The 12,524-nt window shown below is 40.6% G+C and overlaps 2 protein-coding genes across 2 annotated transcripts; both read right to left on the bottom strand.

The window, feature by feature from the left end:
• Positions 1-1,061: 1,061 nt before the first annotated feature.
• Positions 1,062-2,298, bottom strand: LAESUDRAFT_755939 (uncharacterized protein; the record flags this gene model as incomplete). Its single annotated transcript, XM_040912101.1, has 2 exons — positions 1,062-1,084; positions 2,136-2,298. The coding sequence occupies 2 exons, from the start codon at positions 2,296-2,298 to the stop codon at positions 1,062-1,064; spliced, it is 186 nt and encodes a 61-aa protein (XP_040768170.1).
• A 7,600-nt stretch (positions 2,299-9,898) lies between these two features.
• On the bottom strand, positions 9,899-10,207 carry LAESUDRAFT_645198 (uncharacterized protein; the record flags this gene model as incomplete). The annotated part of the gene is made up of 1 exon (XM_040903905.1): positions 9,899-10,207. The coding sequence occupies one exon, from the start codon at positions 10,205-10,207 to the stop codon at positions 9,899-9,901; it is 309 nt and encodes a 102-aa protein (XP_040768169.1).
• Positions 10,208-12,524: the final 2,317 nt, after the last annotated feature.

The following is a 12,524-nucleotide window of genomic DNA, read 5'->3' as shown; positions in this document are numbered from 1 at the left end:
TAATTTATCTACATCAAACTAGTGAGCATTTAACCTTATAAGCATCACACCTGCAGTCATGTGTCTGAGTGGAGTTGACGTGGTCAGATTGGTGCACATAGACATAGCATATTTTGTACTGTCAGCAAGTGTTTAAAGGTGAACATTCTCAGACAATCAGTGCATCAGAATGACACTTGATGCCCATTTTTGGTTATTTGCATGATAAGCCTAAGATGTACTCCAATATTCTTGAACTGATTAAGGTTGATCTTGAAACCATGATACTGATTGGTGTGTAGTACCATAAAGTAGGCATTTCATTGGCTTTCTCAAGGTAGAATTCCTGAAGAGGTGTTCAATGCTGGAGTTCTTCCATCCACTGATGAAAGTTTGCTTCTTAAATGTAATGGTGAATTACAATGCATTATGGTTATTGATTCACTTAGCTAGTTTATAGACTTTTTAGGTATAAAAACTGATTATGTACATATTTAGCTAATTCTGTAGACAGTAAAATTGTCTTCACTCTCTACTCAGGCTCTTCTTCATTGAGCCAACACCAGTACATGAGCTTTACAGCCTCTCACTTTCCTGCTACATCTTTGAATCTCTATCTCATGCTCTAGCATCCTCATCTCTTATCCTTTGCCTGAACCATCTATTACACTGAAGTCTTTACCAGTGAAAAAATGCATAGCCTAACAGCTGAAAAACATGTTGATGTGATGTGATAAATGAGCAGACAGTGCAATATGGTGACATGAGAAAAGAAAGGTGCTAGATGAGCAGACAGTGAGACAGCCAATCAGATATCAAAAATCTGAAGTTAGTGTGCATGCACACACATATTATTCAATTTTTTTTGGCTCATTCCATGCACAGTGACTTGGGTAAGAGGGTCATTTCTGGCAGAAATGATTTCTGAGATCCTGATATTCTTCATAATTAATTGTATAAGTTTATTATAATATTGTCACAGATTTTCATGTTTTTTCATCTGCACATGACTAGGACATTACATAACATCAGCGCTAGGCTGTCCAGAAAGGAACGAACCAGTATGTGAAGTACTGACAGTCCTAGGTGCCCTGAAGGTCCAAGTCTAGTCACGTGACATATCACGTGAGATCCACACATGTGACAAGTAGCGCTGGTATTAGGTAAGCCTAACTTATACAGTAATATCATCCCACCTAGAAGCAATGGTCGGACTCCAGAAGAATCCAAGGACGGAGACACACGCCATCAGAGATATGTCCTTAAGGGGATATTAGTTCACATACACGAGGTAGATAGATACCACACCACCGCAGATGTAGCCATTACAGGCAATACCATTCCCATGATCTTACTAAGTAGTTCAGAGGTTCAGCATGCATGACACACATAGTCTGACAGGTAGTGGTAACCAATCAGACAATGTCTATTAGCTAGTGGTTCTGGGGTATCAGGGTACCAAGGGTCCCTCCGCTCATGTATATAAGCCAGAGCTCTGAGATGCATAAGTCCCCCAGACTTATTCTCATCTCTGCTACGCCTATCCATAAAGTGTCACCAGTGCCCACTTGCAAGACACTGCTTTACCTTGATCATCTTTTGTGTCCATCCTTACATCGACAACAGTCAGTAAGTGTTTGATCATAAGGTCATAGGCTTAGTCAGCACTCTGCGTCCTAAGTTTGTGATAGAAGAATAAGTCTGCTTATCTTACCTGCCTCGAGTGCCCACCCAGCGTACTCGCACGTCCACCTGCATGTTAGCGGTGTCATATCTTCACCTGATGCTCCATCAGTTGCCGACTCTACCAGCGTAAGCCACACCAAGGCATTGCGTAGCATTGACGGTGTCATCCATCATTCTCGAGCAAGAACTCTAGAAGAGTTCTACGAGCAGCGGCCCATATGACCCCTGCCAAGGCCAGGACACATTTCTACTGAAGGTCGGCCCCCTCGTGGCACAAGTTCAGTTTCTATTATTCAGACTCCCTCAGTCAGGCGACTGAGTCTACCTGCAGGACCATCTGGTCCAGATCTCAATCAAGGGACATACATTGAGACCACTACTGGATCTCATTTCATCTATCCTCTCGCCATCTCCATCATCTCGACTCAGCGCGTCGAAGGCACCCTTCGACAGATTTGTATCCTACTCACCAAACGGTACCATCATCAGCTTGACGATCACGACATCTTCGACCTCGAGCATCTCATACTCAAGCTCGAATCCATCTGCACTGACATCGCAGAATTCAAGCTTTCCTTCGTTCACCAACACGTGGTTCGCGACTTCTGCAACTACCTTTAGGAGAGGAAGCATCAGGGTGGAGAAGCTCACTGGATAATCAGAGATATTATCCAGAAATATCGTCTAGGAATACAGGTCACAGGGTGACCTTTGCTGTAGATACAAATAGTTACTTTGTATATGTCTTCATCTGGTGAATCGAACAATCTTGATAACTTCGAGCACCTCAATCCAATCGGTCACACTTTTGACTATCCTTGGGATTCAATTCCACGAGTTCTCCAGGACAGAGCAGGTGAAGCGTTTGCTACATACGAGGATACGTTTCACATCGAATGACGTATATCATATATACGCCCTTCAAATCTATCCAGAATTTGATTGGAGGAATGTCACAGTTCATATCTGCTATATCCCTATTGGAACTGAAGAACCTGAAGATCATCTCACTGAAGCTTACAATAGCTTCGTCGATTGGCTCGAAGAAGTCGAGCATATTTGCGAAATTTATCATAATCACCAGTGGCCCGCAGTCAGGGACAAAACTAGGTTTTTGTGGCAACCCTTCGTCAAGGTCATATACCAAGACCTTTATTTGCTGCAAAACCAGCGCTCAGGACGAGTAATTGCCCGATCAGCCACGATCACAAATAGACATATCATCGAGTTTGAAGAACATCTTCACGAAGTAGAGGAGGAATTGTAATATGGTGACCCCCACCCCAAATGATCCAAGCTTCTCTCGTGCTCCATCTCCGGAGCTTTCCGCATGACTCAATATCATTTTACAACCACCTAATCCTATTGTTCAGCAAGCTCTCGCCAACACCGCATCCCCCACTGCCCAAATACCCAACGATGTCAAAAATTGGGTAGTCGATCTCGTCACCAATGTGGTGGAGCAAATGCGACAACAAACTGTTGTGCATTATGAACTGCTAATTAATCAACAAGCAGAACGCACTCAACAAAGCACCACCGAATTCCACAATTGCACGGTCTTCTTAGATCAACATCGCCAACAATCTGAGTCTCAAATCTCAGACTTGAAGAAAACCTCATCAGCTTTAACTGAGGATAACAAGGCCATTAATGAATCATTGGTGGCATTTGACGATGAAGTCAAGGATCTCCAAACAAGGACCGAAAATTTAAAGAAATCACATGATTGACTTCACGCATGGGCATCTATGCAGGGAAGGAAGGCAGGGCAAGGTGGTAACAATGTCGACGACATGGACGATGGTGATGAGCCATCGTTTGGTTGCAAGGCTAAAGGCGTAAAAATTGACCAGCCAAAAAAATATGGCGACAATAAGGACGGAGTCAATCTCGATGATTGGCTCGAACAAGTAATGCTTTGGTTGAAATATACTGGACATACCAAAGACGAGTCCAAAATTATGTCTACCCTCTTGCTCCTGAAAGGAGGAGCACGCGAATACATGCGACATTGGATTACAGAGATAAACGAACACAATAAGGCACCAGGAACTTGGGCAGAGTTCGTAGCTGAACTTCGCATGGCATATGAATCATTGGACAAGGACGATAAGAAGCGAACGGAGTTAGAAGCCTTCGTCAAGAAGGATCATCGAGACTTCCGAAAGTTCGCAGAAGACTTTTGTCCAAAGGCAACCGGTACAGGCTTCTTAGATCAAGACTTGATCGAAAAGATCAAGAAACATATTCCAGAGAAAACGTGGCTGCTCATGCTGGCAGACACGACCAAGGACAACTGGCTCAAGAAATGGACCGAGTTCCTTACATTCGCACTTCGGATATTCACATCACTACAACGAGAAGGCCACCATGCCAAGGCCAAAACCAAGGACCCAAATGCTATGGAGGTTGATGCAGTCAGGAAGAAGGAGAAGAGTAAATCGGGCAAAGCACGAAGCGTACAAGATGATAAGTTGGTTTGTGCCAACTGCAAGAAGAACAAACCCACATTCTTCAAATCATCAAAACGTTTCAGCAAGTATTGCACCGATTGTTTCAAATTGGACCATGTCAAGAGGCAGATCGAGAAGGAGAAAGAGACAGCTGCAAAGAAGAAGGACGGGAAGAAAAAGAACGATGACAAGAAGAAGTCAAAGTCATCCAAGACGTGACAGGTGGTATCTGATTCCGCTTCATCAGATGCAGAGAGCGAAAGCTCTGACACCAAAGAAGAAGAAAAGAAGTCAAAGAAGAAGAGCTCTTCCTCTAAGACTAAGGAGAAGAGTAAGGAGACAGCTGCGCATATCAGCGACTGCAGCATCCACTCAGAAAGTGAGCCTGATGCATCTGAGTTGGACGAAGATTTTGCCATGATCCTCTCAAGGCTCAGGTGTCTGAGGGCAAATGGATCCATTCCATCAAGGAAGGCAGGAGAAGGCTCTTCACAAAGAGATCAGAAGGGTTTTCAAAGGGGATCTGTAGGCAGCTCGTCAGAGTCTCCAGAACATTATATAAGACCTGTACATTTAGCACCCAGATCAGACATCTCTGTAGATCATCGCAACGCAGAGGATGATAATGTAACAATAAAGAATTCTTCTCCAAATTTATCATCATTCTATTTACCAGTTACATTATGGGTGTATGGCAAAAAATCGAGTGCCGAAGCTTTAGTCGACTCAGGAGCATATTTCATGTATATCAGCAAGCGATTCGTAAAAAAACAATCGAATCGCGACCTCCAAGCTTAATATGACGTACAAAGTGTACAATGCTGATGGATCTCAAAACAAATATGGCAAAATAACTGACTATGTAAAAGCATATTTCAAAGTCAGAGATCATGGTTCCACCCGCCGTCTGCTAGTCACGGACATCGGAAAACTAGACATGATCATTGGAATGTTATATTTATGTCAGCATAATCCAGAAATCAACTGGCAAGCTGGAGAATGGAAATACTCACGATGCTCGAGTACGTGTCACCACCAGAGGCTTCATAAAAAAATAACAAGCCATTGCGAGAGAGGAAGCTGAAGAAATCTCGCAACGAGCACAACAAGTGGCAGAAGAGGAGCCAACTGCATTCAGAATGTTTAATGGACACAACATTGATGCAGTAAATCCTATAATCTCGTGGGTCAAGATGGACGATCCCGAAGCTGAACAAATAGCCCGCATGATACTTTCTATAGCAGATTGCAGCTATGCTGAACCAGAAGAAGATCTGAAAGGAGCGGTACCCCAGTCAGACACTGGCAGCCCAGGAGATCAGGTTATTAATGAAGTAGAATCTTGGGAAAAATTAGTACCAGATTATCTACATTTATTCGGTGATGTCTTCTTCAAGAAAGCATCTGAAAGAATGCTAACTCGAAAGCCTTATGATCATGCAATCGAGTTTGAAGAAGAACATGAATTACCATGACCAAGCAAACTCTATCCTATGAATCCTGAGGAAAGAAATTCCCTAGATTCATGGATCGATGAAAATCTAGCAAAAGGCTACATTCGAAAGTCAAAATCACCTATTGCTGCCCCGGTATTCTTTGTCAAAAAGAAAGATGGCACTCTAAGACTGGTCCAAGACTACCAAAAACTTAATGCTATAACCAAGAAGAATCGCTTCCCTATTTCACGAATAAGCGAGCTTATCGATCAGCTCAGTAACGCGTCAATATTCACCAAGCTGGATCTCAGATGGGGATATAATAATGTTTGCATCCGCAAGGGTGACGAATGGAAAACAGCTTTTGTGATGCATCACGGTTTATATGAGGCCACGGTTATGTTTTTCAGTTTCTGTAACGCACCAGCCACCTTCCAACACATGATGAATGAGATTTTAGATGATCTTATTCATGAAGGCCATGTGATCATCTACCTCGATGATATTCTAATCTTCACCAATAATCTGAAACAACATCAGAAGATTACCAAAGAGGTAATTAAAAGATTACGGGACAACGACCTTTTTGCCAAACCAGAAAAGTGCTTTTTTGAACAACCTTCGATTGAGTACTTAGGGATGATCATCTCTAAAGGCAAGGTTCGTATGAATCCTCAAAAGGTCACCGGTGTACTCGACTGGCCTGAACCCAAAAAGGTTAAGCAAGTACAAGCTTTTCTTGGGTTCGCTAACTTCTATCGTCGATTCATTGAAGGATTTGCCAAAAAGTCTCGACCACTCAATATCCTTACACAAAAGGATCAGAAATGGATATGGGGCAAAGAAACAACAACAGGCATTTAACGCTCTCAAAAATGCCTTTACTTCAGCTCCAATTCTGGCATTATTGGATGATACTCATCCATTCTGGTTAGAAACGGATTCCAGTAATTTTGCCACTGGTGCATGCCTGGAACAACTCAAAGACGATGGGTTGTGACATCCAATCGCATTCTATTCAAAAAGCCTCAATGAGGCTGAGCGGAACTATGAAATCTATGACAAAGAGATGCTCGCAATTATTCGAGCATTAGAAGAATACCGACAATATCTCGAAGGTCATCTGCTCCCGGTAAAAATTTGGTCCGATCATCAGAATTTAACCTATTTCAAATCAGCACAAAAGTTGACGAGATGGCAAGCTCGATGGTCACTATATCTTACACAGTTCAACAAACAACTACATCACAAATCAGGGAAATCAATGCATCATGCTGATCCTCTGTCCAGGAGGCCAGATCATGAAGAGGGGGTAAATCTCGATAATTCTGACAAGACTCTGCTCAAACTGGAATATTTCACGATTAAAGCTATTCAACATACCCATCTCGCAGTCATCACAGATCATGATTTGGTGGACAAGATCAAGGAATCACTACAAGACGACAATGTGAACAGATTATATCAAGACCTACTCAAGAAAGGACAACGAGAGTTCTCGAAAGGACTCGAAGACTGGAACTTCGAAAGTGGGATATTACTATACCGAGGCAAAGTCTATGTGCCAAAAGCAGATAATAAGGAATCACTTAGATGAGAAATTGTCCAGCGTCATTATGAAGCTGCCAGTGCAGGTCATCCTGGAAGATGGAAGACATATGAGATGTTATCTCGTAATTACTGGTGGCCGGGAATGTCCACTTACGTCAAAAAGTATGTTGGTTCTTGTGACCTTTGTCAACGCAACAAGAACATCAATCAGCCAAAATATGGAGAATTACAGCCAAATGAGGTTCCAACAGAACCTTGAGAAATTGTCTCTGTCGATTAAATTACTCAATTACCAGAATCTCATGGATTCAATGCAATTATGGTAGTTGTCGATCGTTTGACCAAATGAGCACATTTCTTTGCAATCACTAATGAGTTCTCAGCATCAGACCTTGCTCATACTTTCTATGAGAGGGTGTGGACACAGCATGGTCTTCCGAGACAGATTATCTCAGATAGAGGTACTCAGTTTGCAAGTGCATTGTTCCAGAAAGTATGCAAACTCCCTGGGATACAATCAACAATGTCTTCGGCAAGAACAAATCAGTCGCTAGAGCAATATCTTCGTATTTATACTGATAAATGCGTGGAAGACTGGAGTACATTACTTCCAACTGCCGAATTTGTCTATAACAATCAGGCTTCTGAAGCCACTAAGAATTCACCATTCTTTGTCAAATACAGTAGACATCCACGTGCAGAACCAACGATAATGGACTCCATAAAGCATAATACGCTAGATTCCATAATGCAGGCATGAGTAGAAGTGCAAGAGCAAGCGAAGGCAGCCATTCTATTAGCAGCTGAGCGCATGAAGTGGTATTACGATCAATCCGTACGACCCACACCTTTCAAAGTTGGAGATCAAGTATTACTCTCCACTAAAGATTGGCAAACATCGGGAGCCAAACTGACACAATGGAGAGATGGACCCTTCGAAATCGTAGAAAAACTAGGACCAGTCACATACAGACTCAAAATGCCGTGACAATACAGCGTTCATCCAGTTTTTCATGCATCCAAGCTCGTGCTCTACCATGAAGATGAAATATCAGGCCGCACCTTCAGACCTCATTTTTCTATCAAAAAGAAGACTGGCGAAGAATGGAAAGTCGAGTATATAGTCGACTCTCGTGTCATTTGTGGCAAACTTCAATATTTGGTGCATTGGAAGGGTTATTCCAAAGCTGAAGAAACTTGGAAACCCGCTGCCAATTCGAAGAAATCTCCGTGTCTCATTAAGAAATTTCACAAAAAAATCCTGACGCACCGCAACCAATATCTCTCATTGATACAACTCCGGTCGATGGCATTTTTCCATCCAGAAGAACAGGTCAAGTCTATGACCCCGCCACTGATACCATTCAGATATATGATCAGGATAGAGATGATTGGGATCATTCTAGAGATTTTCAAATTACATTAGACAAGCCAAATGCACGAGCACCAAAATATGTCCATGAAGATGATGCTGGAATGGATTTAGCCACATCTGAACCCACAACCATCCGAGCACATTCAAGAGGATTGGTAACCACAGGACTTCACTTTACAACACCTCGAGGGACCTATGGTCGAATTGCGCCACGAAGTGGGTTAGCTGTCAAAGGCATCGACATAGGCGCTGATGTAATCGACAGAGGATACACAGGTGAAATCAAGATTTTGCTAATCAATAATACAAACGATGACTTCACAGTTAATTTGGGCGATCGAGTCGCTCAACTTATCATTGAACGTATTATCACCCCTGTCATTTCACTGGTTGACTACCTCAAACCCTCAGCTCGAGGACCGTGGATTTGGTTTAACAGGCGATAATTATTTTCAGAAATCATGCAAAAAGCCAGATTCGGGACGAACTGTCTAGAAGGGGGGGTACTGTCACAGATTTTCACGTTTTTTCATCTGCATGTGACTAGGACATTACATAACACCAGCGCTAGACTGTCCAGAAAGGAACGAACTGGTACACGAAGTACTGACAGTCCTAGGTGCCTCGAAGGTCCAAGTCTAGTCACGTGACATATCACATGAGATCCACACATGTGACAAGTAGTGCTGGTATTAGGTAAGCCTAACTTATACAGTAATATCATCCCACCTAGAAGCAACGGTCAGACTCTGGAAGAATCCTAGGATGGAGACACACGCCATCAGAGATATGTCCTTAAGGGGATATTAGTTCACATACACGAGATAGATAGATACCACGCCACCAGAGATGTAGCCATTACAGGCAATACCATTCCCATGATCTTACTAAGTAGTTCAGAGGTTCAGCATGCATGACACACATAGTCTGACAGGTAGTGGTAACCAATCAGACAATGTCCATTAGCTAGTGGTTCTGGGGTATCAGGGTACCAAGGGTCCCTCCGGTCATGTATATAAGCCAGAGCTCTGAGACGCATAAGTCCCCCAGACTTATTCTCATCTCTGCTACACCTATCCATAAAGTGTCACCAGCGTCCACTTGCAAGACACTGCTTTACCTTGATCATCTTTTGTGTCCATCCTTACATCGACAACAGTCAGCAAGTGTTTGATCATAAGGTCATAGGCTTAGTCAGCGCTCTGCGTCCTAAGTTTGTGATAAATATTCACCACATTGATTGAGAGGTATATATTGTTATTCACATTAAAATATCAGTCTCTTTGACAAAGATCAAGAATGGTGTGATTGTTCAAGATGCAGCTGTTTTTAGAGTAACATAATATGATGACAAAGAAGACAGTTGAAAGGTGATAGTGTGTGACAGACTGTGTTTTCATTACTGATGGTGAGGTTCAGCAGAGTTTAATGTAGATTGCCATAGAGCTTAATCTATCATGTGCTTTATTGAGGTGAGTAGGTTGTGCCATCTTCAAAGGGTCTTCTAATGTTAAAGTATTACCTGTAACAATTCTGTCATTGTACCGCATTTGACCATTCATGTCAACAATCCTTGCAGTGAAGTGAAACCCATCAAAATAGATAATATCACACAAGCCATATTTTGTGCCTTGTTCTTCAATGTACACAGCAGAATCTAGCTGAATTTGCTTCTGATTTGTTATAAATGCTAAGAAGTTAGGATTATTGGCAAATACATACATATTTTCTGATCAGTTTTTCATGGCAGCTTTGGCATGTGAAGTAAGTCTTTTTAGAAAAAAGGGGTTGCAGCCACTCTGAAAATTTTTTAAACGACCTAACTTGTTAGAGGACTCTTTAGAGTAATAAACTGCAGTTCCATAAATAAATGAAAGCATCTTCTGCATTCATGACCACATTGTAGTGGTGATAATGAAGGTGAATGATAACATTAGAAGATGAAGACTGAAAGACAGCAGAACACAAGCTTTAGATATCTGTGTCATCTTTTTCAGTGATATATAATGCTGCAGGGTCTGCAATATTTAAAATGTAGAAGAGCTTTTCATTATCTGAAACTTGGTTGAGGCCACCATTCAGAGCCCTCAAGCCCTCTGATGCCCTTTCTGGACATTCAATTCCCCTCTCACAATGTCATGAACCTTTGTAGTACTGCATAATTTGAGCTGTGTCAAAATATCAAAGTGACCTCAGAAGAGCTTTTCATTATCTTAAACTTGGTTTGCAAATCCTGGGTGGATGGCATATTTATAGATCCTGTAGCCCTCACAATTATTCACTCTTTTAAGCTGAAAGTCTGCTATAGATAGATATAATCACACTCACCATGTTCATTGAGTATATTGCATAGTATGTATGCTTTTGATCAAACACTGATGCACTATACAAATCATAATCTGAAACATCAAACATAGCACAGGTAGAACTTGTCTGGCTCAACATATTCAGATATGCTATATCGTCAAAATAATGAAAGATCACTCATAATGTGGAGCTGTATAGTTTGGACAGAAATGAGATATACTTGTAAGACTGATGGCAAGATGGATCTGACCTTTATGCTAGTATTTTTGAGAAATGAGCTTCACAGTGGCTTGGAGCATGACAGCAAAAGTAAAGGAGATGGTGTTTCAGCAAGATAATAATCTCAAGCATGACTTAGCTGACTTAAAGAAAGAATACTACTAAGACTATAATATGACATAATCAATTATGAAAGCTTAATTTCATATATCATCTTTGAAGTTATTTTACAAATGATTGGCAAGGCATGAGGAGCCACTCAAACAGATTACAGAATTGTGAAAGCAATTGAAAAAGAAATGAAAGAGTATTGACAGGTTTGTGAATCAGAGCTTGATCAAAAGTTTATCTAAATGGGTTAAGGCAGTGCTTATGGCACAGGGTTGATTAATTGAGAACTAGAGTTTTCACATTTGGAGGCTTTGAATCATTAGTGATACAAGTGTGTAAATGAATAGGTCTGATAGAATTGCATATATCTTTAGAACATAGCATAAATATTTTCTCAACAGATACTCATTCAAAAGCTGAGAAGAATGGCTTTTTAATGTAATTATTTTCAATTATTTAATGGCCTTTTAAATTAAATTTTTTTCATTTTTCTTTTATCAAAAATGATAAACATATTGTGACCATGTCACATCATTATCATTTGACACTAAGCCAATATTAGAATATTAGGATCTAAAGGTTAATACTCAGATTCAGATGTTAGTACTATCTTTTAAAGCTAGTATTGATCTTCAGATCTTAGCACTAGCATAGTAATAGCACAATACTTGCATATAGACCTTAGTACTAGTATAGTAATAGCACAATACTAGCATATAGACCTTAGTACTAACTGTCAGATCTTAGTTTTAGCTTAGTGCTAGCACAATACTAACGTTGACATCTTAGTGCTAACCTTCACATCTGAGTACTAGCTTAGTACTAGCATTTACTAGCATAGTATTAACATTCATCTGCAACTTTAATATACTATGAGTGGCTATAATGCACTATAGAGCACTACTAGCCTACATATTGTCTCATAATATATTGATGATTGCATATGCTCAATCTTTAGTACTGACCTTCAAACCTTAGTACTAACATTTGAACCTTAGTACTGATTTTTGAATCTAAATATTAGCATGCTGCTAAGATTAATGTCTTAGTATAGTACTAGTATAGTGCTAATATAATAACTTGAGTTTAACCTTCATATCTTAGTGCTAAATGATGACAAGAATGTGATACTAACATTTAAACCTGAGTACCAGCATAGTGCTAGCATAGTACTAGCACAGTACTAGCATTCACTGAATGAAACAATTAATAAATTGAGATGAAATATGATAAAGATAAAGAAGAAAAAGTTTAAATCTTTCTAGCATCTTCACTGTCAATTTGTGATAAAAGTATTTAAACACCTTTTACTGTGAAAGATGATAAAAAGACTGAAAGGAGATTGGATGAAATATTAATAATCATTTCTTCAATTATTTGACAACCTTTCATACAAAACTAGGA

The sequence above is a fragment of the Laetiporus sulphureus genome (genome assembly GCF_001632365.1).
Source record: "Laetiporus sulphureus 93-53 unplaced genomic scaffold LAESUscaffold_5, whole genome shotgun sequence".
Taxonomy (NCBI): Eukaryota; Fungi; Basidiomycota; class Agaricomycetes; order Polyporales; family Laetiporaceae; genus Laetiporus; species Laetiporus sulphureus.
Note: the sequence above shows the minus strand (reverse complement) of the source record. Positions and strands in the feature narration are given on the sequence as shown.